This window comes from Anabrus simplex, chromosome 1 (genome assembly GCF_040414725.1).
Source record: "Anabrus simplex isolate iqAnaSimp1 chromosome 1, ASM4041472v1, whole genome shotgun sequence".
Classification (NCBI taxonomy): domain Eukaryota; kingdom Metazoa; phylum Arthropoda; class Insecta; order Orthoptera; family Tettigoniidae; genus Anabrus; species Anabrus simplex.
In genome coordinates this window covers 1,108,369,242-1,108,394,817 of record NC_090265.1, presented here as the reverse complement: position 1 = coordinate 1,108,394,817, position 25,576 = coordinate 1,108,369,242, and the positions used below count along the sequence as shown (strand labels likewise).

General features: G+C 37.5%; 1 protein-coding gene across 2 annotated transcripts in view; it reads right to left on the bottom strand.

Annotated features, from left to right (window-relative positions):
* Positions 1-25,576, bottom strand: part of LOC136858067 (uncharacterized) — a 579,094-nt gene that overhangs the window by 235,463 nt on the left and 318,055 nt on the right. For both annotated transcript variants that reach the window (XM_067137317.2, XM_067137318.2), the window contains exon 14: positions 24,173-24,304. In XM_067137317.2, the coding sequence (XP_066993418.2) occupies positions 24,173-24,304 (132 nt within the window). The remainder of the gene's footprint in view (positions 1-24,172; positions 24,305-25,576) is intronic.

Genomic DNA, 25,576 nt, shown 5'->3' with positions numbered 1-25,576 from the left:
CCATCTACACTCACAACGTGGCATAAAAGGCTGTAAATTTTTAAGACCTGCAATATTGGCAGAACATTCCTCAACACTCAATACAGATAACAGAAAAAGCTGCGACCTCAATAGTGAAGAGAACAGTGAGTGGTGATGGTGGTGATTATTGTTTTAAGAGGAAGTACAACTGGGCAACCATCCTCGATATAACACTAATCAGAGAGAAAAATGGAAGGGGTCCGACACTTCGAAAAATGAAGATATCGGCCAAAGAAGACAAGGGCCACGAAGGGCATGAAAATGAAAGACTCCCTAGCCCTTGCAAACCTAATAGCGTCGGGGTCGGAAAAGAACAAGAGTTGACCAAGAGAGGTAGGATAGGATAGATGAAAGTGAGGAGCCTGGCACAAGTAAGTGGAAGCAATGCCAGGACTCAGCTAAGGGCCCCGTGTTCGCCAACCCACACTTCAAAGATCAGAGCCCCTGGGGCCAGAGAACAATGAAGACTTATCTTGTAAATTTATGTAAATTATGGTTAAGTTCTATTTCTTACATGTAATTATTGAAATACAGCTATATTTATCAACTATAAAGCTGTAAAACAATAATAATAATAACAATAATAATAATAATAATAATAATAATAATAATAATAATAATAATAATAATAATAATAATAATAATAATAATCTGTATAGAGAAACAGAGGTCAATTCCCGGCCAGGTCACGGTTTTTCTTTCGACCTGAGGGCTGGTTCGAGGTCCACTCAGCCTACGTGATTAGAACTGAGGAGCTATCTGATGGTGAGATGGCCACCCCAGTCTCGAAAGCCCAGAATACGGCAGAGAGGATGCGTCGTGCTGAACACATGCCCCTCATAATCTGCAGGCCTTCGGGCTAAGCAGCGGTCGCTGGGCAGGCCAAGGGCCTTTCAAGGGCGTTAAGTGCTGTGGGGTTTGGGTTTTTTTTTTTAGTCTTTTGAGAAAAATGGCAAATACTCCTGGATACTAATCAGCCAGCTGAACAGGCAGGTTTTTGATCTGGATTATCTACAACTGAACATTTTCATACTGTTAATCAGGTCACTGAGAAATATAAGGAATAATATAACAAGCAACTGTATGAAGCCTTTGTTGACTTTACCAATAATAATATTGCTCTCCATCTACACTCGCAACGTGGCACAAAAGGCTGCAATCTTTTTAAGACCAACAATATCGTCAGAACCAATTGTCAATTTATTTCCTATAATTGCACTTCAATACGGAACAGAAATGAAATTTATAGCTTATAATTTACCAAAGCTAGTCAAACATTTGTATCTTTTGAGTGCTTTAATCCAAGCACAGAAGTACCAATGCCTTACATACAAATCCTTCAACATGTACTATCAAAGTAAATCAAAAGTCAAACTTGAGTCTACCAAGGAGATTCCATATCGCTGAGCTATTCAACTGTCTACTGGAGGCTGTGTTTTGAGACTTGGACTGAGATGAAAATTAGGGTATTAACATCAATGGTAGAAAACCCAAATTGAAATTTGCAGATGATGATGATGATGATGATGATGTCCTGTTTTCAGAGAAGTTAGTGCCTCACTTTATGTTGAATGACCTATGTAAGCATATTAAACAAGTGGGGTCTGATGAATGAAGCAAATATCATGTTAAGGACAAACAATCTTGAGAAGGTGATAAATGTGAACAAAGAAATGACTTTACAGTATGCTGTGTTCTTTCAGAGCAGGCAGAAAAAGAGTTCAGGAGATGATCAATGACTGCCTGGAGGAAATACTGGTCACTTAGCTTCAGTCTCAAGAATTATCATCTGCTTAACAGCAAGAAGGAAGTAATAAGCCTTGTGTTCAGCCTGTTCTCATACATGGTGCTGAGATATGGTCTGCAACTAAAAATCAGGTCAATCAATTTCAGGTCTATCAGTGAAGGATGAAAAAAAAAAAAAAAAAAAAGCTTACTGGTTGTTTCTATGAAAGATCATCTCTGTTACACAGTCATATGGCATCAATCTGGACAAAAAGAGGTACAGTACAACCTCTCATATCTGGCTTGGTTTCCAGAGATTAATTTAGAAAAACGCATATTACTAGTTAATAGTTTTGTCCTGATTTGCCTGATGTCCTCTCTGTTACTTCTCACGTACACACGGTGTGATGGAACATCTTAATTGCTTAATGTTGTTGTCAGCTCCCGCTTGGAATACTAGCACTGTGCCAGCATACAGCAAGCCACCTGGTGATGAATGAGTGTACCATTACAGCTCCAATGGTGAAGCATTCTTAAATTCAAACCCTTATTATTGTAGAAGTCTTCCTCGTGAACAGCTGAGATTTTCTTCTGAAAACGTGGAGCAAAGTTCTCTGCGAAACTTAGACACGGCATTACCCCAAAAGCCCACATCATGTCTACAATGTCTGACAAAACTCATTGTAAGACATGAACCACTTCAAAAAACCCATGCATTGTCCGTGACTGACTCTGAAATACAGAGCAGAGTAAATCATTTAATAAAACTTCTGACTGGCAACAGCTTTTATTATTTCATGTAGAAAATCTTTGCTGTTACTACTACTTGGCGAATTGTCCTAGTAGAGAAACTCTTCCATTCACACAGTGCTCCTTTTTTGATGGGATATTACAGAACACGGTCACCATAGTCTGTTCCACTAGTGCTGAATGGATGAGCTGTTTGAACATGAAGTTTAGGTACGTCAGCCACAAGCTGCTGTGCTGTTACTGCTTCCTTAATCTATGCAGTCATATGCAGTTGTGTATGTTTTGTTTTATTTTATATTCCTACCAATCAGAATATTTCACGAGGGCAGGCTAATACTAGGACCTGCATGGGTATTTTGAAGTGGTTCATGTCTTACAATGAGTTTTGTCAGACATTGTAGACATGATGTGGGCTTCTGGGCTTATGCCGTGTCTAAGTTTCGCAGAGAACTTTGCTCCACATGATGTGAGAGATGTGATAGGTCTGGATGAAATCATTCAAAAAATTAATTGTGCATGGTTTATAACACTGTATTTAGCATATTACCAAACAAAACCACATTGCACAGGACACTTAATTAAACTAACTATTAAATTCTGAATGGTTATAATTTTCATTGCTGTAGAGCCTAATTTAAATACTAAACACGGGTGCTATTCAAGCGCATTGTCTGCCCATGCAGTTCATTGTCACCACGGCCAGAAGTCTTGTTCCTTCTTACACCCACTGGTTCCTATTATATCCAGTAGTAGGCCTATATGCTAGTTGACAAGTGTTGAACTCTGCTATCGATATTATGAATAAGTGACACTGAAACATTCTGCCCTCTATTCTTTGTCCACAATGAAAATAGAGAAAAAGAACACTTGTAGGAAGCTAAAGTAACACAACATAATGTGTACAAAAATATCAATAGTTTTCCCACACTGCAATGATTTTGAAATACACCAAACAATGTTATCACACGCACGCGCACCCATGAAATATGAAACAACTAGATATTATAACTACTAGCAGGAGATGTAGTTCACTCAATAGGCGAGTTTCTTAAATAGACCATTTGTAGTTTTTTGATAGTTGTCTCACGAGTCTATCTTTCCCAGAACGAAGTTTTTGCACCACTGCTTTATAGGGATGTTCTGCCTAGTCAACACTGTACACTGTATAAGTTATGTTAAAACTCTTATTATATTAGGACTAGTTTCAGTCCTTTTTTGACCATCTTCAGCTAAAGTTAAAAATTTCATTGTTCCGTATTGAAGAATAACACAATTAAAATTGAAATAATTGATAAGGTATTGAATAGCTGGAATCTCCTTATCAATTATTTCAATTTTAATTGTCATCTTCAGCTAAACAATACATTAAACCTATAAAATTAATGAACAAAAAAACACACACTCTCTCTCATTTAAAATTTGTTAAAAAATCACACTTCACTGTTTATTTGGTATTGCCATAATACAATGAAAATTGGCCAATAAAAGTCTTGCAAATGTCCACTGTGTTTAAAAAATCAAGATTAAAAATTATTTATAACTCAGTCTATTCTCTTAATTTTATTTAACTATTCAAACTGTTGGAGAATTGTTTAGTGAAGTCAGCAAATATTTTGAATAAGTAATTCTTTGGACATATCCTGGTATTACATGATCATTCATACAGAATTGTATTATGCAAGTCAATGCACACTTTGCACATCTTTAATGTGTTGATACTACATTAAAGTAAAAATGGGGCTAATTGTCATAAGAGGAAATATCCTTTACTGCTATTGCTAGATGCATTTTAGTGACATTGGCTGCAACGAAATTAGAAGATCAAATGAATGCTGAAACGACTCTTGTAGTTAAGTGGGTTGAAGAAAGGTACATTCCTGAAACGAAAGAGAAGGTAAAACTAGTATGTGACTACTAACACCTAGTGTGAAAGCATTATCATACTCACTACCTCTGGCCCGTGTCGACCTGTATACCAGTGTGTTGAATGTGGACTGACTATTCTTGTAAGTTAGTATAAACAGTTAGGATAATGCTTTCATGCTACTGTAGGTGTTAGTAGTCACACAGTAGTTTTAACTTTTCTTTTGTTTCAAGCATCTACCTTCCTTCAACCCACTTTACTACAATAGCCATGCCAGCGTTCATTTCATCTTCTAATTTCATTGCAGCCAATGTCACTAAAATGCAGCTAGCAATAGCAGTAAAGGATGTTCCCTCTTATGACAAGTAGCCTTATTTTTACATTAATTTAGAATCAACACAATAGACAAGTGTGCATTGACTTATATAATACAATTCTATGTAAATGATTGTGTAATACCAGGATATGTCAAGAAATGACTTATTCAAAATTATTTTTTATTATTATTATTATTATTATTATTATTATTATTATTATTATTGATGTAAGCCCACTAAGGAGTGCTGATCACTAGTTCTTCCTCGATGCTCTTCTTTGTTCCCAATATCTGAGCCCTGCTGATAATTTCTCCTTTCTCTCCTGTGAAAGGGGCTTCCGACTTCTAGGGACTCTAGGTGGTGGGGTCCAAGACTGTACCATAGCACAAAATTTGGAACGATCTTCTGTATCAATGTCTGAAATCCCAGCCGAATCCAAGTATTTCTGTACTTTATTAAGCCACAAGCTTCCAGTCTTCCAGCTTTTAACCAAAGAGAAGATCTTCTTGGTAAGCCTGTTGCTGTCCATTTGTTGTAGTTGTCCGTAAAACTTAAGCCTCCTACGTTGCATGCTGGTATTGGCTGATTCTAACTGTTGATACAGCTCAGAGTTCGATTTAAGTCTGTAGGTTCCATCTGCAAGCAATCTCGGTCCATGAATTTCAAAATATTTGCTGACTTCTCTAAACAATTCTCCAACAGTTTAAATAATAAAATAAAGAGAATAGACAATTATAAATAAGCATGTAATTTTAAATAAAGATATATTTTCAAAAAACAATGGACATTTGCAAGACTTTTATTGGTCCATTCTCAGTGTATTATGACAATACCAAAGAACAGTGAAGTGTGACTTTTTAACAAATTTTTTAAAAAAGAGAGAGAGAGATAAGAGAGATAGAGTGTGTTTTTTGTTCAACAAGTTTTTGGTTTAATGTATTGTTTAGCCATAACGAGTAGAAGAGAAAGTGTGAGCTCTTAAGTTGTTCCCTGTTAGCTAGTATAGGGACTGTGATGAATCGTCCGTTAGGGGCAGCACCGTTGCTATCTGAGGGTTGATATCTGTAGTTGTAATATGGTTATGTTCGGTAGTGTTGTTCTGTGAAGGCAAAAACTTAATTGTCGTGCATTATTGTTAAGTGAAAGTGAAGAGCGTGTGATTTGGTGATGGTATTCTTTTATTTAGTGTAAATATAGTGCTGAGTTTATAAAACTTACAAAAGTACCAACGAGTAAAAATGCCTACTTGCTTCATTCCAGGATGTAAGTCTGGCTACAAAACTACGAAAGGTAAACACTTCTTCAAACCACCTAAAAATGAAGCAGAATTTTCAAAATGGGAAAAGGTGATTCCCAGAAAGGACAAAAAGCTTTCTGATAAGTGTTATGTGTGCGATTCACATTTTTCTGATCAATTTATTGTTAAATCAGATTCATTTGGAATACAAGGCAAACAGGTAGAAATTCCTAGAGATAGATGGAAACTCAAAACTGCCTCATATATTCCCCAATTTGCCACAAAAATCGCCCCGTAAAAGACGGCCTCCGAAGACGGAGGTAGGTTCAAGAAACAAATCACACAGGCCTCACCGCGAATTAAATTTTGATGCTTTTTCTGAGAGTGATAAAAGAAATTAAATAGATTCATACACAGCTCAAAAGACAATAAGTTCACTTAGAAATGAACTAAAGAGACAGGGACGCAATATAATGACTATCCGTAATAAATTGAAAATAGCTAATGGTAAGATTTTGTTGCTAGTAAAACCACTAAGAGATTCCAAATTACAGCCAAATTATTCAAGTGAGCCGACATTAAGCAGAAAGCAAAAGGTGATTGACACCATGCTAAAGAATGTCAGCTAAGAAATAAGAAAGGGATGAGATATGATAATGAATTCCTTTTAGATAGTCTCTTATTTAAAATTAAATCACCTAAGGGCTATAGACACTGTTTAAGGCATAACATGCTTCCCCTTCCTTCGGAAGCTCACCTGCGAAAATTAGTTAAAGGTCTTTAGTGCTTTTACGGGGTGAACACCCATGCCATTAGTGCTATTGAGAACTACTTCTGCGATGAGAAGAGTGAAAACAATCGCACGGGAATTCTCATATATGACTAAGTAAAACTGAGAGAAGAGGTTCAGTTTAACACCAACTCATTAAAAGTTGATGGATTCGAAAATTTAGGAAAACACCCCCAAGAACATGGGAAAAAAGAACTCTCAAATCATGCGTTAGTGTTCATGTTTGTGCCGCTATTGCATAATTGGATTCGACTGGCTGCTGTGTATGCAAGCCAAAATTCCATACCTGGTGATATTTTGTCATGAATTTTAATCCAGGTAGTCTTACAACTGGAGCAAATTGGTGCCAGAATTGTAGGTTTCACCTCAGATGGAAGTCAGTCTAATAAAAAGGTGTGGAAATGTTTCGGAATAAGTGGAAAAGAAGGGAAGGTCATGTACTCTATTTCTAGCCCCTTTTATTCTAGTAGGAGACTTTGGGCCTTTTCAGATGCTGTACATATAATTAAGTGCATCAAAAATAATTTTCATAACAAAAGGCAAGTCTATTACAATAATGAAGTTGTGGACTTTAAATTCTATTGACATGTTTTTGAAATGGATAACTGCCATAAATTTGCAGTTTGAAAGTTTGCCACAAGCTAACGTCTGCATATATAGACTCCACTTCATTTCAGCGCATGAACGTGAGACTTCCTTTTCAGTTATTTAGTAATTCTGTTGCAAATGGTATAAAGTTCTTTAGACAGATAAACTCGGAGGGATTTGAAGACAGCGAACCGACAGAAATGTTCACAAGGGAATTAAACATCCTAATAGATGTATTAAATTCTTCTACACCGGCAGGGTCTCTTTATAAAGATTCTAATGCTATTTGCTTTACGTCGCACCAACACAGATATGTCTTATGGCGACGATGGGATGGGAAAGGCCTAGGAATGGGAAGGAAGCGTCCGTGGCCTTAATTAAGGTACAGCCCCAGCATTTGCCTGGTGTGAAAATGGGAAACCACAGAAAACCATCTTCAGGGCTGCCAACAGTGGGGTTCGAACCCATTATCTCCTGATTACTGGATACTGGCCGCACTTAAGTGACTGCAGCTATCGAGCTCGGTTTATAAAGATTCAATACGGCATCAAACCTTAATAAAATGGAGAGATAACCTCAGTGGGAGGAATAATACTTTTGCTTCAGAAAAAACTCTTGAATCCCTAGGAGTAACAATTGAGAGCACCATACAGGTGTCCGAGTATTTATGGAATAATGAATTCTGATATGTGCTCACAGCCAAATTTAATCAAGACCCACTAGAATGACATTTTCGTATACTACGCTCATTAAGTTGTGACAACCACCCTTCATGATATAGATGTTGATTCCCATAGGGAATCTGAAATATTTGTCCCGAATGAGTAAATTTATAATACCAATATAAATGGTCCATTATTGGACATTATAAATTTTCCAGCTAACTCATTCCTGGTTGCCAGCGTTTCGCCCTCGTGTGCTAGGTTGGACTCGTCAGTTGGTACCAAGCACACCCACCAAGACGCATGGCTAGTGCATACCGTGGAGGCTACTGCGTAGGCTACTTGTAGCCACCGTCAGTGCCAATGCAATGGGGACCATTTATATTGGTATTATAAATTTACTCATTCGGGACAAATATTTCAGTTTCCCTATAGGAATAAACATCTATATTGTGCCATTTCACTGTTCTCCAAACGATACAACTGGAACAAAAATGGAGTCTAAATTATCAAAACGACGATATTTAAACGTCTGACACCATTACAAACCAAGGTAATAATAATAATTTCGTCAAGCGCTCGGCGAAAGAACGGAACATAGAAGGCAGTGATAAAAGAATGACGTATGAAGATTGTTCCGAGTTATTATAAAGAAAAATTTTAACATTCACTCAACTTGCTTATAAGAAGAACTACACAGTCGACTACCAGAAGGAGGAAATATCATCAAATTGGAATTCTATTCCCAAGACCGAAAGAAATATTTGTTCACGGCTGTTCTCTACAGTATTAGCGGTATAAATTATTTTGCTCCGTGAAATTAAATTGCTCTGGAAAATATAAAAGATTCCACAGTGATTCGCCACACTACACTTCCTTAGACAACGTATTAGCTGATATCACCACTTTGGAACGGCTAAAGGATTGTATAATTGGCAAGAACATTGAGAAAGGGAAATATATATAACCACGCAATCTTCACATTTTGAGTGGAATAATTACCTTTGCCTATCCCAGACTGTTAGAATATTTCTAATATCAACTCTTCCGAGAACGACGTTTATTTATCATAGGCAAATAATAACAGAATATAGCCATAAGATGTCAACATTGACTGAAACGATGTATTATTCTGTTCCAATTGCTCAAGCTACTACCATGATGCAGTAAGAAGATGAAGGCGAGACTGCCCAGATGAAAGCAGCACAGGATGACGTTGCCGACCCATGATGACCAGTAACCAGATGAGACGGTCCCGAATGTTCCCAAACACCTAAGGGAAATTCAAGGAGCTATGTCCGCATGTCCACCCACCCGGACATGAGACAACTACGGGAGTCGCAGAGCAAAGATAAGTTCACTTTAAGTCCAATGTACAAGTAAGAATTTATTCATTCTCTTTTTATTAAAGTGCTATTCTAGTTAGTGTCAGTGCGATAATTATATACGAGTAGATGGTTACCAAAGTTAGGTTAAAGGATGTTAGGTATTCATCAAGCCCAGACGTCAAATCCATATGTAGGCTACATTCATCCAGTGATAATAAAGCCTTCGTTCGTAATGCTGTCAGTGTAATGTGAGAGGAGCTTCATTTTTAATTTATTGGTGAATTTCATACGACGTTGAGATAGAAGTTAGGCATATGTGAGAACTTATGTTACCGAATGATCGTAGAAAGGAGATCGTATGTAGGAAGTGCTTACTATATATAAGGATGTGGTAATATCTTTTGGAATTATGAAAGGATTAAGACTGTGACAGAGTAGATAAGTTCACGAACCATGATGACGGTAAGAAATGCGTCGAGTTAGAATGTAACAATGCATATACTGTGTGCAGTGAAATGTGATATTTATTTAAAATGTGAAATGATGGTTATTTAATGTGAGTAATGATATGAGATATGGTAATAAATGTTGGTGATAGTTATTGTTCTTGGTGAATATGGTCATGGTTGTGTTGTTAGGGAAATAATGTTCCAAGTTACGTATTTTTGAAGCAATTAGTGAATTTATTCTGTCTTCAGTCGACTATTTATCCATGAGTAGGATAGAATGTGATCTAAATGCCGTCCGTATGTTGACATTTATATTAAAGATCACCAAATGATTCATAATGAGAAGGATGAAATTAAATTAGCTGACATCCGTGTATATCTTCTAATTATAAGATTTTTCTCACATGTTAGGCAGACTTTGAAGTTTATTCTAAGGCAGTACCCAATATCACTGGTGACTTAACTGCACAAATAAGAGTTATTAATTTGAAGTAGAGTCTTTTCACAAGGTAGATCACATAATTATCGTATGTTTTGATGGAATTATGATTACATACACTTGATAATACAGTGTTATAGCATGGATACGCACTTGAATTTATTAATCATCTCGAGTTAAGAGAATAATTTGCCTAATTTTCTAGATGTAATGTTTAATCATGATCTTTTAAGAGTATACATTGACTTAAAGGGGAGTTATCGATGCTTATGCAAGATGAAGCGACAAGAAACATGAGCATAACTTGAAAATACGATATCTGTCAAATATTATGAATGTTATGAGGATATTTTCCCAGGTTAATTTGGTTGTGTATCTGGACACAGAGAATGTGGATCAAGAGAAGTTAATGCATTTCCATAAATTAACGTAAATGAGACGAGAGAAACAGAACATTTGAATTAAATTTTTTGAGATTTCATTTAGGAAAGATGTGATTCCAGTTTTTTAATAGATTTATGACAAAATATGAAACTGCATCCTAAATTTTCTAGAACAATCCTCAATCTACGATACTGTACATAGTATGTTGTGATGTAAATTTTCATTTTTTTAATTAGATGCATCTAATATTTTAATTATCTGATATTGTCATTATCCAATACCTTTATTGTCTGATACCCTTATTTAACTTGTTTCTTTTCTTTTCAACTAGATATTTTCCAGACAAATAATTCTTCAAGTAAGACCTTTTAAGGTCATGATTATTTGTTTTTCGAGCATCCTAACTGGATATTTCATTGCTTTCTAAAGACTTTAACTTAATGTTACCAGAAATGAACTCTAAGATATATGCATAGTTCGACACTCGTTACCTTTTATTTCAAAGAGAGACTATGATGATCTCACTACTGATTGAACTTAAGTTTATAATAAATGAAATATGTCAAAAAAATCAACCCTTCTTTTAATGACTTTTAAAGTAGTTCCTTAGCTGTAAATACTTATATTTTTGGCGATCTGATAAGGTATAGGGAATTCTAGCTAAGAAAACGAGTAGGAGACTTCCTTCTGCATGAGTTAGATATTTCCATGAGTATAAATAGGTGTTCTTTCCTCTCAGTCGGAACTCATAGCTCGTAAAAGACGAATAATGACAATTATTATCATAATTTGAGCTAGCCTGGATCTTGTGCATCCTTACCTGGACGCGGGAATGGCGCAATATCATCTGATGGCCAAGCAGGCATCAATTTTTGGTAGTGAGACAAGGTCTCTCATAGTGCATTGGCACTGCCGATGGCTACAAGCAGCCTACGCAGTGGCCTCCACGGTATACACTAGCCATGCGTCTTGGTAGGTGTGCTTGGTACCAACTGACGAGCCCAACCTAGCACACGAGGGCGAAACTCTGGCAACCAGGAATGAGTTAGCTGGAAAATTTATAATGTCCAATAATGGACCATTTATATTGGTATTATAAATTTACTCATTCGGGACAAATATTTCAGATTCCCTATGGGAATCAACATCTATATCATCTGATGGCCAAGCAGGCATCAGTTTTTGGTAGTGAGACAAGGTCTCTCATAGTGCATTGGCACTGCCGGTGGCTTCAAGTAGCCTACGCAGTGGCCTCCACGGTATGCACTACCCATGCGTCTTGGTAGGTGTGCCTGGTACCAACTGACGAGCCCAACCTAACACACGAGGGCGAAACGCTGGCAACCAGGAATGAGTTAGCTGGAAAATTTATAACGTCCAAGAATGGACCATTAATATTGGTATAACCACCCTTCAACAATAGATTTTCTGAATTTACACATGTTGCAATCTATTTATATCCCAACTTGTCCTGTCATCGGGTAGTAATTGTAAGCCCAAATTTTAACTGCCAATGACATCATTCATCAATCAAATGAGAACATTGGCTAGGAAGACAGAAGAGACAAATAAGGCTGTAGTAGAAAATGCACAAAAGAAAATAAGAACAAGCACTAGACTTCTCTGAGAACATACATGACCTCTTACCGGATTGGGAGAACAATTTAGGTCAAATTAACAGTGATAGCCGCAGTCTTGCAAAGGAGTGTTTGATTTATTATCTAGGAGGATATATAGTACACAATGAATCCAAGATCACAAAATGTCATAAATGTGTCAGCCTGCTTCACGGAAAGCCTACAGAAGAAATACTTGCCGCAGCCCTCACATTTATTAGGGACTATAGCAATATACACAGCAATGACAGCACTTTCCTCACCCATCCTTCAAGAGCAGTTTATAATGTGTTCGTGAAAGCTGAAAGTGCAGTGGAACAAAAACTCTCCTGTGAACAGAGTCTATGGGGCGATGCATTTTACGAGTTAAATTAATAAACTTTATTGTTTGTCCCTATTGAACCAAGATTACAACTTTTATTATAATTTGGGTCCACCTTATTCAATACCTAAAAATTATTGCGTAGATTTATTTACAACATATATTTCAATCAGTACTAGTTTCGACGCCCCTGTGCGTCATCATCAGCTGATAGAAGTTTGTAGAGAAATTGACAATCATGTAAGTTTATCAACGTCAAACTGATCACAATTTAAAACCATATTAACAACATGAAACTGTGTTAAAAACATACTGTCTCTAATTTCATATTTTCTACAAGTCCAAGACTTGCACATCTTATGCCATAAGCTGATAAAAACATATGCAAACCGGTTTGCTCACTTATGATATAAAGTGGATTTAAAAGAACAACAAATTAAAATAGAATAGTCTTGAAACACTATGTGCTTAATTTATCACACTTCTTAAAATTTGACATGGTATCGTACCAGAATTCAATAAAAACTAGTGTCCTTTTAATGGAGCAATCCTAATGAGGTGGAAACGAGCAATAAGTACTTTGAGATGTTATCAAGAACAACGTTCTCAGTTCAATGCGGACCTGTAATAATAAGAATATAATAAACTATCACTTCACTGAAGAGGCAAGATATAAAATTGGGTCTAATAACGTAATTGTTATTACGTGACTCACCTCAAAAGAATGTATTGAATAAGGTGGACCCAAATTACAATAAAAGTTGTATTTTATGAGTGTTTGGACAGTTTGCACAGTATCACTATTAATTTGAATGAATTAGGATGCTGCGATTAACATGTTGCGTACATCCCTAAACTTGTGTTACATTACAGGAAATGTCTATTTTATTTTGTAATAACAAGGTAACAAGACAGATGAGAAAGGAACTGAAATCTTCTAAGACCACAACTGACTTCTGCAATGGTAAGCAATAAGCATAATATTTTGCATGCAATAATTGTCTTTTATTTGAATGCTGACTTGTAAGCTCAAGCACTGCTGGGAGAGTGGCCTAGCGAAGGAACCGATGAACTAGGGGAGTGATCACACTTCTACCTTTTACTCGCTATGGTTTAGCTGAAGAAGGTCCAAAAAGGACCAAAACTAGTCGTAATATAATAAAATAGGAGTTTTACAATAATTGTACTGTGTTGGGTAGGTGGAACATCCCTATAAGGCTCATGATTGAAATTAGAAAATCAACATGGAACATGAAGATTGTAAATTATGATGTGAAGAATTCCTCAACCAGAAAACCGAAAGTGAGTAAAACAGACTAAACTAAACTTCAGTGTTAAAACCGTGTGATTAATTTTCGTGGTGCTAGCCGACTGCATGAACTTAAGCGTTACTATGGACAATGTTTGTCTGCCTTGAAGTTATGTAGGATATCTAGTTTCTGTATGGTGTATTTAATATTTATTAATGGCAATACTAGGAGTTACTTCAATAGTGTTTTCTTCATATTTAAGGTCCTTATTCAGAAACAATATGAAAAGAACATACATTTTTACATTCTGATGAATTTTCACGATACATATATATTTTTTCTATTTGTTTTACGTTGCACCGACACAGATAGGTCTAATGTCGGCGATGGAACATGAAAGGCCTAGGAGTGGGAAGGAAGCGGCCGCGGCCTTAATTAAGGTACAGCCCCAGCATTTGCCTGGTGTGAAAATAGGAAACCACGGAAAACCATCTTCAGGGCCGCCGACAGTGGGGTGCGAACCTAACTCCCGGATGCAAGCTCACAGCTGCGCGACCCTAACCGCATGGCCAACACAATAATATGGGGTAATACCTTACCCCGCGTGACCACTGGCATGATTAAACTCTGCGCAAGAACTTGAGGGTTAAGAACAAAACACGTCAATCTACTTTAATTAAATTGTTTCCTTTTCAAGTATAATACTGTTGCCATAAGTTTTATTATTCAGGTAGTTCATAAACTTATTCACTTAAAATTAGTTTCAGCAGACTGAAGAAATTAACAGTTATAAAAATAATCAGTCATATGCTCACCAATCGTGAAATATCTTTTGAATTTGTTGGCGTTTACATGTTCTTTATAACAAGTTGGAAAACTCCTGATTTCATCAATGTAACTACCATCACACAGGGTACATTTTAACTTGTAAACACCAAACTGTTATAATTTTTTTGCTAATGGCTTTACATCACACCGACACACACAGGTCTAATGGCGACGATGGGATAGGAAAGGCCTAGGAGTTGGAAGGAAGCGGCCGTGGCTTTAATTAAGGTACAGCCCCAGCATTTGCCTTTGTGAAAATGGGAAGCTATGGAAAACAATCTTCAGGGCTGCCGACAGTGGGATTCAAACCCACTATCTCCCGGATGCAAGCTCACAGCCGCGAGCCCCTAACCGCATGGCCAACTCGCCCGGTCTGTAAATATTTAAGGTTTTCATTGAAAATAAGCATGTTGTAAGGTAGTCTGGAATTGGTGGTATTTGTTTTAAAGGCAATGTTGAGGTAGTTTTTTTTAAATATTTGTGATCTGGTATAGTTATTATTAAAAGTGAAAGTGATTAAATCTTTTTTCTTCTCAAGTCCTTTTTTTGAATGTGGTGACTGGCTTATTCTTTATTTTGTTAATGATTATGTCAATGTATTTTTATTGTATATTGTAAACTTTATTGAGTGCTATGGTGTATATAGTGTTAATTTCTTTATTTGTAATCTTTGCTGGAAAGAGGAATGTTGTTAAATTTATTTATTTTTTATTAATGCCTTTTTTTCAGTGGCGAAGTTAGGGCTCGAGGCCCTCTCTTCCACTTAACTGAATGCTCCTTTAAGAGAAATTGTGAAACACATTGAAAGCAAGACAGAAAAATTGAGAGAAAGATGTACTTTAACAATGGGGGTGAGACAAATGATGTAGAGTTTATGAACATGTAATTACCAAAGAATTAGACCAGGACGTAAGTAATTTGCAAACATCATGAGACAGCAGGATTAGTTAATGCATCTAAAACTGTAAAGAGGGAAAGAATAGCAATTAATTTTTAAAATGAGAGGTTAGCTTGGAATCGATCAGTGTACAAGGCATGATCTTCACATGAACAAGCGTGGGAAAAATCAATTACCGTATGTGACAGGCTAGGAAATTTGACTGAGAATTTGGATATGCCATCGAGAATTAAAAAAAAATCAGCATTCAAGTGGATTCTGTCTGGAATGTGAAAACTATGTATGAAACTCGCAGACTAAGGGTAGTAATGCCAGAAATGAAAAGGTATAAACTGGTGATACTTGGGTTGAGTGAAGGAAGATGGACAGGCTACGGAGAGGTGGAGACAGAAGAGGGCAGTGTCTTCATTTACTACGGAAGAGGAGCAAATGAACAGCATTCAAGTGGACTAGGTGTCTTACTCACAAAGAAAGAAAAAAATAGCATAATGGAATGGACCCCTGTATCACACAGTATAATTAATGTACGAATAAAAATGAAATTTAAGACTTGTGGCCATAGTGCTGTGCTACAAGCCAAAACAGGTAGAAAAGAAGATAAGTTTTATGATAGGCTGACATCAACACTGGTAGGGATAAAGAAGGACATTGTGGTACTGATGGGAGGTCTAAAAGCAAAAACTGGTAGCGAAAATGATGGAAGAGAAATAATCACGGGTAGACATGGAATAGGAGAAAATAATAATGGCCAGAGACTCATAGACCTGTGCAGTAAGTTTAGATTGGTTACTGTTTCAAAATAAGAACTGTCACAAGATCTCGTTGGTGTCACCTGATCTACGGAGAGAAAACCAAATCGATCACTTGGTAATAAGTAAAAGATGGAGACATTCATCCTGGATGTGAGGAATAAATGTGGAGCAGATGTAGGGAGCAACAATCATCTTATGATTATTGATATTTGATTGAAGGTGGCAACACCAGTAAAACAGGCAGTTGCATGAATGAAACCTTTCAACTCAGGGAAATTTGGAAAACTTGAAGTATAAAATGAATTTAAGACACAACAGCAGAACAGGTTTGAGACCCTCGCTGAACAATCACATGACGAGCTAAATATTAAACGGAACACAGTCAAGGAACTCTTTCCTCACACATGTGAAGAGATAGTGGGCTACAGAGATCCAGGGAAGGAAGGCACTTTCAGATGCCACTTGGGAATCAATCCAAAAGTGACGAGATTGCAAGGCACTGGTCGACCCCAGTAGAACAAGAAACCGGTAAGCAGTAGCAATGACAAAATACAGGAGGCCAACAACAAGGTTAAAAAGGAAGCACAGAGAGAGAAATGTTTACAGACTAACTGGCAACACAAGCAGAAGAAGCAGCAAAAGTAGGTAACAGCAAAGAAATATATGCCATTACGAGAAGGCTTTCTAGGAGGAACTTTTTGGGGCAGAAACCAGAGATGCAAACAGTAGCCTTGACATCTGAGACACAACAACTGGAAAGATGGAGACATCACTTCATGGAAGTACTCAATCTTGGTGAGGAATCAAGAACTGAAGAAATTGAAACCATTTTGGAGGATTCAGACATCTTGGTAGAACCACCAACACAACAAGAGATTGCACAAGCAGTGAAACAAATGAAGAATGGCAAAGCACCCAGAGTAGATAACGTTATTCCAGAAGTCCTAAAGGTACAGTAGATCCAGATTTAAAAGCAGAAATCATGGAGCCACTTCTAACAGTGACATGGAACAAAGAGCTTTTTTTTTCTAGTGGCTTTACGTCGCACTGACACAGATAGGTCTTATCGTGACGATGGGATAGGAAAGGCCTAGGAGTTGGAAGGAAGTGGTCGTGGCCTTAATGCAGGTACAGTCCCAGCATTTGCCTGGTGTGAAAATGTGAAACCACAGAAAACCATATTCAGGGCTGCCGACAGTGGATTCAAACCCACTATCTCCCAGATGCAAGCTCACAGCCGCGTGCCCCTAACTGCACGGCCAACTCGTCCGGTACTGAACAGAATTAGCAGTGCTGTTGATAGGAGACTATGTCAAGAACAAGCAGGTTTTAGAGAAGGTCGGTCTACTGTGGATCAGATAAACACATTAAAGCTAATCATTGAACACTATGCTGAGTATCAGACATCTTTGTATATACTTTTAATTAATTTAGAAAAGGCCTTTGATTCTGTCATATGGAGGAAATTGTGTAGGGCTATGGAAAAGTCCCACAAACAGGGTCGGTCTTACACAAACAATGTATGAAGGATATACTTGTGCAGGTAGAACATAAAGGGAAGCTGTCAACCTTTTTGCTGTAAAAATCTGGTGTAAGAGAAGGATGTCTACTATCGCCAATCTTGTTTATCATGACACTGTATTGTATGCTGAGAGAAGCAATGAATAGAAAGCGTGGCATTCAGTGGGGATTAAATAACTGACTGGAAGAACACGATTATGTAGATCTCTGTCTTCTTACATAATGTTTTCGGGACATGGAAATTAAACTCACTTACATAAAAATAGAGGCTAAAGAAGTAGGCTTAAAAATAAATAACAAAAAGACTACAGAAATGCACATAAACCATCATAACAATTCTAGCTTGGCTCTAAGTGGAATGGATATAGAAAGGGTAGAGGAATTTTGCTGCTTAAGAAGCACTGTCAGCCAGGAGCTTTTCCACAGTTACGACCATTATGGAGATCCCCTCACATTCGTATAAAAATGAAGTTAAGAATATTCAACCCAAATGTTAAATGTTTTACTGTATGGAAGTAGACCTGGAAAGTGACCAAAAACTTTACCACAAGGTTACAGACTTTTATAAATCGCTGCTTCAAGTACATTATGAGAATATGGTGGCCAAAGACCATCTCAAACAAAGGCATTTGGGAGACCACAAGTCAAAGTCGCATACAGCAACAGATAATGAGAAGAAAATGGAGACTGATTGGTCACACCCTGAGAAGACCACAAGAAAGTATCACAAGGCAGGCATTGAGCTGGAATCCACAAGGTAGTCACAGGCAAGGCAGACCAAGGATCATCTAGAAGAGAACCATAGACAGGGAGATAGCTGGAGTCAACAAGACATGGGAAGAAGTGAAAGCATTGATGCCAGATAGAACAAGCTGGAGAAATTTCGTCAAGGCCCTATGTTCCACCTAGGAATTAAAGGCAATAAGTCAAGTCCACATGAATTGATTTTTTTCATCGCACCGACACAGATAAGTTTTACGGCGATAACAGTATAGGAAAGGGCTAGGAGTGGGAAGGAAGCAGCTGTGGCCTTAATTAATGTACAGCCCCAGCATTTGCCTAGTGTTAAAATAGAAAACCCCGCAAAAACCATCATCAGGGCTGTCAACAGTGGGGTTCGAATCCACTATCTCCTGAATACTAGATACTGGCCGCACTTAACTCTTTCACTCCCACTCCCGAGTTAACTCGGGAACCTGTGTGTCTTCTGCTGACCCAACCACGAGTGAACTCGTATTTCAAATTTCACGCTCTCTCCCAGTCCCGCGTTTAGTCTCTTCTTCTTTGACAGTTGCCTTTAGTCGAGCAAGATGGCTGCATCCGCTATTAAACAAAGTTAAATGGAAGATGATGTTTTGGGTAATGATGACGATTCTATTACGAGGATAGTGAAGGTTATATATTAGTGAATGATTCTGTGGAAAGTTATAGTAGGAGTGATTTATCTGGAGGTGAGGATGAGGAGGAGGAGCAGGAGGAGGAGGAGGAGGAGCAGGAGGAGGAGGAGGAGGAAGTGAACAATAAGCCTGCTCATATGGTGTGTACCCATGCATGGGAATTTATAACATAGTCTTGAAATTTTGATGAAAATTGAAGAGATAATGTTTTAATGTCACATCGTCCTAAAACCTTGTAAATAGTTATAAATATCAGCCTATTTCATCTAGTGTCAAAATATCCAAAATAACCTGGGATGGAACATACATAAACAGGGAAGATACCTGGGAGTGAAAAGGTTAAGCGACTGCAGCTACCGAGCTCGGTAACTCCATATGAATTAGTAAAGATGTGTGTAGATGTATTACTTATAAATACAGCATAACATATTTAGCTCAGTATATATTCCAGGTATGGTATGGTATGAAATTAGCCTTTCAAGGACTAAATTGATGTCAGAAAGTAAAAAATTCAACAGAATTGAATGTCAGATTGGTGATACAAAGCTGGAACATGTAGATAATTTCACGTATTTAGGTTTGTGTTCTCCCAGAATGGTAATATAGTGAGATTGAATCAAGGTGTAGTAAAGCTAATGCAGTGAGCTCGCAGTTCTGATCAACAGTATTCTGTAAGAAGGAAGTCAGCTCCCAGAGGAAACTATCTTTACATCGGTCTGTTTTCAGACCAATTTCGCTTTACGGTAGCGAAAGCTGGGTGGACTCAAGATATTCATAAGTTCGAAGCAACAGACATAAAAGTAGCGAGAATGATTGCTGGTACAAACAGGTGGGAACAATGGGAGGAGGGCACTCGGAATGAGGAGATAAAGGCTAAGTTAAGAATGAACTTGATGGATGAAGCTGTACATAAAAACTGGGGAACAATGGGAGGAGGGCACTCGGAATGAGGAGATAAAGGCTAAGTTAAGAATGAACTTGATGGATGAAGCTGTACATAAAAACTGGCTTCAGTGGTGGGGTAAAAAAAAATGAAATGGCGTATGGCTTTTAGTGTCGGGAGTGTCCGAGGACAAGTTCGGCTCGCCAGATGCAGGTCTTTTGCTTTGACGTCCATAGGTGCTGTGATGAGGATGAAATGACGATGAAGGCGACACATACACCCAGCCCCCGTGCCAACGAATTTAACCAATTAAGGTTCAAATTCTCGACCCTGCTGGGAATCAAACCTGGGACCCCTGCAACCAAAGGCCAGCACACTAACCATTTAGCCATGGAGCCGGACAGTGGTGGGGTCATGTGAGGTGAATGGAAGGGGATAGGATACCTAGAAGAATAATCGACTCTGTTATACATGGTAAGAGAAGAACAGGGAGACCAAGACGACGATGGTTTGACGAAGTTTCTAACGATTTAAAGATAAGAGATATAGAACTAAATGAGGCCACAGCACTAGTTGCAAATAGAGGATTGTGGCGACGTTTAGTAAATTCATAGGCGCTTCCAGACTGAACGCTGAAAGGCATAATGGTCTATAATGATAATGTATGTATATTTCAGGGGAGATGAAGTGTAAATGACGCTATTATGTTATCGCAACTAGAGAGGTTAATTTCGGTATATTGTGAAACCTCGTACATTCATGATTTAAAACATTTTTATGGATTGCTTGACTTTATCTATTACAATGGACATTGCTTATTGTCATTAAATGATCTACGATGCTGCCTGCTCAGTGGGCTTGTTTTCTTACTACCACTTCACCGATTCAGTGTATGGGTTCTACAGGGAACAAGAAAGGAAGGAAGGAAAGAAAGAAAGAAAGAAAGAAAGAAAGAAAGAAAGAAAGAAAGAAAGAAAGAAAGAAAGAAAGACATGAGAAAAATAATTCTTGGAGTTGCTGCTGCTGCTTCTAGCAAGGGGCTACAGACACTGCAGTCAACAACCCCATGGACTTGGGAGGGACAGAGTGGGGGTGCACATACACGCACAACTATCTGATAACCTGTGTAGCTGAGATGTACTTGTAAGTGAATCTGTAATTAACTATGAGTAGCATTGAGAAGAAAGCAGCCATGTTCTATAAGTTTGGTACTAGGGGACTGAGGTGTGACGTAGCTTCCTACTACTTTCCCCACAAGACGGAGTAACTGAATGAATTCTATTTGTAGAACTAGAATATAAAAACCTTCTCAGTCATGCCATAAAGTAAGTTTGAAGAGATTACCAGCTATCAAATGCATTATGCACATGAGTCAATAAATCAATACCCTCATGTGCTAAAAAAAAAAAAAATTCTTTGAAGATCCTACTTTTCTTCTGCGGTTGATGTTTTCAATTAGTCAACTGGAATTATATCAAGAGTACATAAAAATTCTTCAGTTGGAAAACATTTTTCTGAAATTGAGACGACAACGACAACTGTATGGACTCAGCTACCGCACGTAGGCATTCAGATATGACGCCATTCAGGCGGCCTGTGCATCAATTTCAACGTATCAGTCTGTTGACCCATTGAAAAACACACACCAGTCGACTAAGTGTGCTTGCTCTTCTTTTAATCTCATATGACATGTACATAATTGATGGATATGCAGAATTGTTTCATTTCTAGAGTAAGGTATAACAAAAAACATTAATGCAGTTGCAAAGATATTACTAAAAACGCAATATAGACCTATATAAGCTACTGAAATGTCAACTTCAAAGACTTATCTTTGCCAATTTAATAATTAAAGGTTATAGCAAAAATACTCTACAATGTGATGTTGGTTGCTATTCTGGGTGTGGTTTTCTTCTTGTCTTTCTATACACTAAGTAGAGGCTGCAGTAGTGCCACATAAAACATTCTGAGACACAAAATCAATTCTAGATCCAAGTAACTACTGCTCAGCCAAAAATAAAATGCTTTCAAAAATTTTCACACACTATTAAACCCACCAGGCTGATGCTGAATGACAGCCTAAACCTTCTCTAATGAACAACATTTCACTGAGGTTCCTCACTCACTTTTGACTGTTAAATCTTACTCCATTACACTTTTTACAAACATAATTCAAAAATTGAAGTTTTGAAACAATTAAGAATTCAAATTAGCTGGTCTAAATTCAGTGTGTCTTTCTTTTCATTTCATTTTTATAACAAACAGTTTGAATATTCCATCTTCCAAGGAAATGATACAATTATTTCTTGATGATAACTTTCATATCATTGTACAGCTATAAACTAAATCTGTATTGTAGACATGATAATAAGCTTTTGCCATGTCAGAAAACAAGGTGAAATTCTTTACGTTTCGCAGAGAACTTCGCTCCGTGCCTTCAGAAGAAAATCTTGTCTGTTCACAAGCAAGACTTCTCTGATAATGATTTGAATTTAAGAATGCTTTACCGTTGGTCTATAGTAAATGGTACTCTTGTCTGTCACTGTATGGCTCGCTGGGCGCAGACTGAACCATCTCGTAATGAGGAGTACGAATTTGGAAAACTTGTAAACGAAATAATGACCGTGAAACGACAGGGAAGAGAACTACCTACGTACATAATGGCTGGCAACTACATATTACATAATTGATAGCCAGTGTCTGCTGAAATTGTTAGGATTTTTGCATATTTCCACAGCTTCCCATATAATCCAACATCTTGGAACAAGACATCATGAACCGCTGATAGGGCGTGTTCAGCTATTGCTGACTTGTCTGGCTGGTTGAGACGGATATGTCACGGGTGTTCCTTGATACTAGTAGCAACATGGTTGCCAGCTATTAAGAATTTACATCAGCAGTTCTCTCCCCTGTCCTTTCAACTACAGTGGAACCTTGGGTTGCGAGCATAATTCGTTCCGGCAACATGCTCGTAATTCAAATCGCTCGTATATCAAAGCAAATTTTCCCATAAGAAACTATTGAAACTCGGATGATTCGTCCACAACACAAAAACATTTATTCGCATAACATTTCTAAAACAAAATATAACGTAAAACAATTAAACTGCACTTTGTTGATGTGAGGGAGACGACAGATGACATGAGAAGAGTTACTGTGTAGCACGAATTTCACTAACCGAATCACTGCTATCGGTTGGCTCATTGGAAGTGTTTTCTTTTCATGCAACTTTAACGAGGAACCTGTCCAATGACTGTTGTTTTTGCCGCTTTTTGAGGATTTCACAAAAATGTGACATTGCATTGTCATTGAACAGATTCATCCACTGTAATCATCTCCTTCTTCCGACCAAATTACTTTATAGCCTTCTTTTCGTTCACAGGGCCCATCGTTGCAGAACAGTTATATCACAGATGACAGAAACAAAACATGTACACTCGTACGGTGTTGACTATGCGAGCGAGGCACGCCAACTGAAGTCCAGCGCGGGAAATGATTACACACACTTTTCCAGGAAAGAGAGTGGCATGGGGAGGGGAAAACAAAGGTACAGGGGAGGTGGAAACGTACGTACACGTGACGCTTGTATTGCGAAACCTCACTCTCTTATCAAGTTACAATTTATTTAAAATATTTGCTCATCTTGCAAAACACTCTTAGACCAAGTTACTTGCAATCCGAGGTTCCACTGTATTGTTATTTTGTTTCGGTATTTTCCAAATTTGTACTCTCCTCAGACGGTGTACTCTGCGCCCAATGAGTCATGTAGTGAGAGACGAGAGTACCACCTACTATAGACCAACGGTAAAGCATTCTTAAATTCAAACCTTCATTATTACAGAAGTCTTGCTCAGACAAGATTCTCTTCTGAAGACACAGAGGGAAGTTCTCTGTGAAACGTAAAGAATTTCACTTTGTTTTGCGATATGGCACAAGCCCAAAAGCTTATTATTATGTCTACAATTACAGGCCGTGAAAGCATCAATCTAAATATAAAAATGTATTTTCACTCTATTTATATATCGAAAAACAAGATGCATTCATTCTTTACAGTGCAAAGGAATGAGATATCTTTCAATGGTAGATGGAAAACAAGTATCACAGGTCTGTTAGAAGATATGGAAATTGTTGAGCTGTTCAAAAAGATTTACCGTTGGCTTCTCTTCAACAAGCGAGTCTGAGGTGGTGATGAACTCTGCATGACCTTCAAGGACTAAGTTATCGTTGATATGGAAGTCCACATCACTTGAAGTATCCACCAATGCAGCTGTGAAGCTCTGCGTCTGTTGATAAAATTCACAAATATAAAATATTATTTTATCAGAGTATAATGTAGTTAGGGTACATGAAATACTTCAAAATGAAAGAATCTAGATATGAAAATACTATGAAACTACAGTACAATGGCTACATAAATGTCAAGTCTAAGGAATTTATGGGATTAGGTAAAACATGTTTATAAAGTGTGTTCCCAAAAATGTGTGAAGTAATCTGGGCATTGATAGTGACCCCAAAACAACATAAACCGTCCCTATGAACGTACGTCCTAGGGTCGATTGTTACGTATTATACCTGCTGATTTTATCAGCTGAAATGGAGGGAATATTTCGTATTAATTTTGGAGTCAGGAATTCTGACCTAAGGTCTCATATTAATTTACCATCTAATCGTTATTAAGTTCAATGATGTTTAAGTTTGTTCTTCCCCCACGGTCAAAATGACTCTCTCATTCAGGCTGACCAGATGTCCTGGTTTTGGAGCTTTATTCCAGTGTCTGGAAACACTTTCTTGGAATTAAAAAATGTCCCTGTTTTAAAAAGTCTGTTATTTGCTCATAACAAGAGTAGTGTGTTGCAATCGGAACAATACAAACTTTCTCTGAAAAGTTACCAACATCTAGATTATTATAACATAGATGGATTTTTATCTTCATACAAAGGAGTAGTGATAAATGCCTTTTCCTTACGTGCTTTTGTTGTTTTGGTTCTGGCATTAGAAGGAAGTGTGTGGGGAGATTGTTTCCAGTTTGGCTATTTGGTGCATTATCTTCGTAGTGCATATTTGTCACTTGTATTTGTGGGTATAACAGACTAAGTTCTCATTAATATGCCACAAATAAAATGATCATTCAGTGATGAACTTCAAGTTGGAAGACACATTGTGTGATTTGACGTTTTGAATATAACATGATGGCAAAATACACTATTAAGTTGAAAAAAGATGTATGATGGTTCAACCTTCCAATACTATTAAAATAATAAATGTAAGTTTTACATTCCTACTTAATTATAATTGGTACTGGTTTCGACCGGTACTCTTGGTCATCATCAGCCGATCACAAATAAGTATAATAGACAAGGCACAGAAAAAAAGGGTGAAGTTCAAATAATTCTGTCAGTTGCTGTTTGTGAAGCACTAAAACATATTAGGGAGCACCGTGTGTTGAAATTTCAGTTATTGAAATATATGTCATGTGTTTCAATATCTTCAAGACTTCAATATACCAAATTCTTTAACTTGGATATATTTCTTTTGACAAATAATATACAACTATA